The 6,181-nt window shown below is 37.3% G+C and overlaps 1 protein-coding gene across 1 annotated transcript in view; it reads right to left on the bottom strand.

Moving 5' to 3' along the window:
* Positions 1 to 6,181, bottom strand: part of DNAH8 (dynein axonemal heavy chain 8) — a 423,841-nt gene that overhangs the window by 199,119 nt on the left and 218,541 nt on the right. The window contains exons 53-55 of the mRNA XM_007939462.1: positions 4,653 to 4,795; positions 3,844 to 3,978; positions 3,287 to 3,409 (exon numbers count right to left, since the gene is read on the bottom strand). Of these exons, the coding sequence (XP_007937653.1) occupies positions 3,287 to 3,409; positions 3,844 to 3,978; positions 4,653 to 4,795 (401 nt within the window). The remainder of the gene's footprint in view (positions 1 to 3,286; positions 3,410 to 3,843; positions 3,979 to 4,652; positions 4,796 to 6,181) is intronic.

Raw genomic sequence — 6,181 nt, 5'->3', positions numbered from 1 at the left:
ATTTTCACGCAAATTCTTCTGCTAGTTGGGGTTTAGTCTACTTCTGTATCCTTTCCTTCAAGGCTCAGGGGTCCAAGATTATCTTCTGTGTCTGTGTCAACTGGTTTCCCTTTTCTTTGTTGAAGAGGGTCTGTGAAGTCCTTCTGCCTAGTCCACCATCTTGTGGGAACTCTCCCATTATCATGATTTTAAAGTGAAACTAGTGTTGTGTGTTTTTCTCCAGCCAAGTTTAGCTGCATGGGTGCAGGTGAGTGTAGAACAGGTCAAGAATTTTTAACAAGGATTTAACGAGATTGAGGCTTAAAATTATCATAATGATAGACCATGGCATTTTACCTGGGTAAGGAAGGAAGTAAGGAAATGAGAGGAAAAGGAAGACAATGAAATGATAATAGGAAAATGTATTGTGGTTCCTGTTGGAGTCTGGATATTAGAGGGAATGAACTAAAATCCAGGTGGTGATCAGAGAATGAAGGACATAATCATTGGTGAAGAAAATTTCAAAGAACTAAAGCAAGATCATGTTTATAGATTTTGGAATCACCAAGAATCAGACAGTCAGGACCAGCTGCAAGTCTTGGTGGCATAGTGGTTAAAGCATTTGCCTATCAACCAAAGGGTTGGTGATTTGAACCCACCAGCCACTCTTTAGGAAAAAGATGTGGTTAACATTTACTGCCTTGTAAATCCTATGGGGCAGTTCTACTCTGTCCTATAAAGTTGCTATGAGTTGGAATCAACTTTACAGCAACAGGTTTGGCTTAATGCAAAACAAAAATGTGAGGTCCCTTGTTCAAAAGTTATTAAGAATTTCAAGATGGCTACAGCAGAGCATTAAACCAAGAATGGCCCCTTCAAAGTGTAGGGTCCTATGTGACAGGTCTAGCACCCACGAAGCCGGCCCTAATGAAGGACTAAGTAACATTCAGCCAGGAACTAAGATCTTTAGGGGGTATTACCTGAGATCCCAGATGCAGGGACCCATGAGGTGGGAGGCAATTATTGTCAGACTGATAGGCGTTCAGGAAAGAAGTCAATGAGAAACACCTCCATCACTTCCAGGCCAAAGGGTTCAACTTGAGAAGTCTGCAGGGAAAGCAGTATCCTGGAAAGTTGGGGGTGGGTCAGGTTTCTTTGAGAGCAGGAAGTGAAGGAAATAGCCAGAGAAGAAGTTGAATTTACAGAGGACTTGTGGATGAACCATAGATTCCAGAGGCATGCTTTAGGAAATTCAGGAGATGGGAATAGTAGGAGACAGGGTCAGATAAGAGCCCTGTAGAACTGTTTGGGCATTACTCTCAGGGTGAGGACTGATCTGAAAGTCTTAAGCAGCTGTGTCTGGTGTAAACAGGGATAAAAGGTAGGATGGGACTCATCCTGGTGGACTCAAAGCTGATGGTGTTGATGAGACTGTGAATGTTGGTGGGAGAGGCTACTGTGGGTCCAACCAGGAGCCTGCAGCATCTAACGACACCAGGAAGGTCCTCTAACAGGGAGTGACTTGGGTTGACAGATGATTACAACTAGGTCAGAGGTATATGGTAGAGCAGAAAAAAATAATAAAATGTGTTTTTTAATGTCAAGTACTCCTCAGAGAGAAGAGTATGTAGAATAAGAGCTAAAAGAAGATCAAGGATGAAACTCTGAGGAAGGAAAAAGCAAAAACCACCAGCAAGTTGACTCTGACTCATGGAAACCTCATGTGTGTCAGAGTAGAACTGTGCTCTGTAGAGGTATTTCATTGTTTTGTTTTGTTTTTCTTTGAAATAATATTATGTTTTTGGTCAAAGTTTACACAACAAAATAAGTTCCCATTCAACTATGTCTATGCCCATTGTTCAGTGTGTCTTTACAAAACATCAACATTCTCATTACTTCTGTTCTGGTTGTTCCCTTTCCAGTAATCTAGTTTCCCTTCCCTGTTGCATTTTCTTCTTTGCTTTAAAAGTATATGTTGACCATTAGGTCTCATATAAATGATTTTTTTAAAAAGGAGTGCAGTACTAATGGGTAATATTATTTATTTTATGAGCCAATCTGTTATTTAGCTAAAAGGTGACCTTGGGATAATTTTGGCTCAAGGTTTAAGGCTCAAGGCAATAGTCACAGGGAGTCCTCGAGTCTCAACCAATCCCTTAAGTCTGGACTTTTTAAGAATTTGAATTCTGTTCTATATTATTCTCCCATTCTATCAGGATTTGTCTGTTGTGGCCCTGATCTGACTTCTGGTCTCAAGGTAGATGAGATGGTTCTTGCAGATAGTTAGTCCTGTAGATTAGTTTCTTCTCTGAGTCCTGGGTTTCCTTCTTTCTCCTTTGTTCCAGAAAAGTAGAGACCAATAGCTGTATTTCAAATGTCCACTCACAAACTTTTAAGACTCCAGAGACTAATCACCAAAATGGGTTGTAGAACATAAACTTTATGAACTATATTATGCCAAATGACTGAGTTGTCCCAAGACACTATGGTCCTAAGGCCTCAAACACAGAAATCTATCCTATCAAGTGTTTGGTTATATTTGAGAGGTATCATTAACTGTGCTCTCTCTGTGCTTTATTGTGTATATGAATATATATGCTAGTACCCACATACATATATGCATGCATGTCCATACATGCATATACCTATCAATATACATATATACGGGTGCTCTGGTAGCATAGTGGCTAAGACACTTGACTGCTAACCAGAAGGCTGGTGGTTCAAACCCACCAGCCACTTCTTGAAAGGAAGATGGGGCAATCTACTTCCGTAGTGATACTGCCTTGGAAACCCAAGGAGGGGTCGCTATGAGTCGGGTCCGACTCGATGGCACATAACAACAACAACAACAACAACATACATATATACACACTTACGTACATATATACCCACACATACATTTTTTGGCTATTGTTACACTCCATGGAGTTTTCAATGGCTGACTTTTTCAGAAACAAATTGCCAGGCCTTCCTTCTGAGGTGTCTCTGGATGGACTCAACCTCCTATCTTTCGGTTAGCAGCCAAGTGAGGTGAATCATTTGCACCACCCAGGGACTCCAAAAGCAAGAGAGGAGCCCAGAAAGGACATTGAAGTCAAGTAGCCAGAAAGACAAGCGGGGATCATTAGGGATAAACCACATAGGGATTCCAAGAAAGAAGAATATCAAACAGAGAAGTCAGAAGGCCTAAAAAGTGTTAAGACTTTTTGATATAAAGACTTAATAATATAAAGGTTATTGGCATCTGTATATATAATGACAAATACTGGTTAAAGACCATCTATATAAAATATTTCAGACATACCTGATCTCCCCACTCATTAATCACGGGCATATTAATATCATCAATAAATACAGTCATTTTTCTACCTCCTGGTGGCCCATATGTGCTTCCCATTCGCTTATCCACATAGCTTTCGATTGTTCTCTAGACAAAAGGAAACATTTTCTTATCCACTATATTTTAATCCGTACTCCTAAAAAGGATGAGCAATTTCTTGAGAGTAGACTATTATTTATTTATTTAACACATATAAACATAACAAAATAGGTGAAATTGGAAAAAAATAAGATATTGGAATGTTAATCATTAATTTATATTAAAACAGATATGCTCCAAAGTTCAGCTTTAGCCTCAATATTAGGCCAAAATATGCTATTTGGATTTGACTTCAACCTTAGCCTTAGAGTGCCAACTGGACCATTATTTCCTTTGATATTATAGAATATTAATTAATACAATGCTGATATTAGCATCATATATTAATATAATACAGTATTTTATATGTATTCACATCTGATTACAACAACCAATTGAAATAATTGTACATACTGATTACTACTGCAAATGATGGGTTTTACCTGAAACATCATTGGTTCTGTGGCAGATGAAAAGTTTAAAGATTTGGATAACTGTACTTCAGGATCATATTTTTTCAAGTAGGCCTTAATCATGACCGTTTTTGCAGTTCCTTGCTCTCCTGTGAGCAAAACAGCCTGCAATCATAAGATAATCATGTTGAAAGGTGTTGTAGCCTGCTTATTTTTAAATATCTTATAGTTCTACTGGCCATTCTTACATTCCATCAAGGAATAGAACTAATTTTTAATTACTTTTTAGAATTTCTTCTATATCAACATAAATTCTAGTTGAATTAAAGATTTAAATGTGAAATGTTTATCATAAAAGTACTAGAAGAAAAGATTGGTGAATATTCATGTGACCTTGGGAGTTCCATGGAAGAACTTTATAAGCAGACCTGCCCACTTTCCTTAAGAAGCTGGGAATCAGCAGTCCAGGGGCTCTTAAGTTGGGTCTATCCCAGGGCATAAGAAGCTCTGATAGTGTAGTGGATAAGGCATTTGACTGTTAACCAGGAGGTCAGCTGTTCCACAGCTGCTCTGTGGAAGGAAGATGGGGTGATCTGCTTTCATAAAGATTTATAGTTTTAGAAACCCAATGGGGGTCGCTATGAGTCAGAATCAACTTGATGGCAGTGAGGTTTTTTTTGGGGGGAGGGGGGTGGGGATCCTAGGATATGGCTCATTTGCCAAAGATATTTCCCTCAAATGACACTACCTCCAGTTCCTTGTGCAGGAATTTAATCTCTTTATCTGTTGTGTTTTGCATGTGGTTTGCAATCATCTGAGAAACTATCCACTAAACTTACCTTATGTTGTTTTGCAATGGTGTCTATCAAAAAGCTTGTTCTAACATTGTCAACATTTGGAACCAAAATTGATGAATATTCTGGAATACTGTCAGTTGGATAATAATATGGCTGGAGTTTCTTATTCCAGTGCTCCCAATCACCTATACAATATATAAAAATCCACCTTAATAGCATTATTTGAACATTATTTCAAAATACAAAAATGCAAATACCATAAACAGTAAGCAAATCACATAAACATTTAAAACATTTTCCTAAAATATGTGAAGATATTCGCTTGTCTGATGTTCTTAGTATTCGGTAATTTAAATTTGTTCAGCCTCTTTGACAAAAGGCAACTTTTAAATTGCTAAGTTATTCACCAAGAGAGACTTGGCCTAAAGTGGAATTAGAACCAGCTGGTTATAGTAAAACCAGTGATGTGACAGGTATCTCATAAGAAGTTCACTTCAACTCAAAGGACAGGAAAGACAAAAAAGGGGTAACTGATTGCTAGACATAGACTTTTTGCTATGAAAAATGGGAGACATAAATCTGACCCCCAAATTTTAGTGTAATGAAATAGAGTGCCCAGCCTCCTGAGTTAATTCTTCTTCTTCTTTCTGTTAGTTGCTGTTGAGTTTGGCTCCAATTCATGGATACTTTATGTTTAGTGACTGATATTATTGTTCTAAGTATTGTTACTATTATTACTACATTTCACCAATCCTAACAAATGTTTTCATTCTTCTAATTTAGTATCTCTGGAGTGTGTTTTACAATCTATGATGCCTTACAATCACTATTGGCTAGGCAAACTTGGTCAGAGATGCTTGCTGCCATTAAAATTGAATTTCTTGCATTGTTGATACTGCAGTGTTGAGTTTAATTGTTATTTTAAATGTCTTCAAAAAGATTACACTGTGATTCAGGGTACCAAAAAGCTACGGTGTATACAACATGCATAGAAAGAAAGCAGAAGGGCATATATTTGAAATTAGCAAAAATCCATCTCTGAAAGAATAACCTCAGTTTTGTGTTTTCTTGCAAAATAGCCAAGTCATATGGCACTTTAACTTCCATGAAATTACCAACTGGTTTCCAAAGTGCCCATGCCATTTTGGAGCATATGAGAGTTCCAGTTGCCTCACATTCCTGCCAATGTTTGGTACTATTAATCTTTTTAATTTTAGTCACTCCAGTGGCTATCTAAAGATATCTCATTGTGGGTTTAATTTGCATTTCCCTGAAAACTAATGATGATGAATAATTTTTCATGGTTTTTCCCCCCTATTCATACATCTTCTGTGCTGAAGGATCTATTTAAATTTCTTGTCCATTTTAAAATTTGGGTTGGTTATATGCTTTTTATTGAGTAAGAGTTCTTTACATATCTGGTTAAAATTCTTTCATCAGCTATATGTTTTTCAAATATTTCTTTCCAGTCTGTGACTGGACTTTCCATTTTCTTAAGTTTCTTTTAAAGAGGGAAGCATTTAGTCTTTTACCATTAAAAGGTTATCTCTAGGGTGTTTTTTTTTTTTTTT

Source organism: Orycteropus afer, unplaced genomic scaffold (assembly GCF_000298275.1).
Source record: "Orycteropus afer afer isolate SDZICR_OR568_19922 unplaced genomic scaffold, OryAfe1.0 scaffold00059, whole genome shotgun sequence".
In the NCBI taxonomy this organism is placed as follows: domain Eukaryota; kingdom Metazoa; phylum Chordata; class Mammalia; order Tubulidentata; family Orycteropodidae; genus Orycteropus; species Orycteropus afer.
Note: the sequence above shows the minus strand (reverse complement) of the source record. Positions and strands in the feature narration are given on the sequence as shown.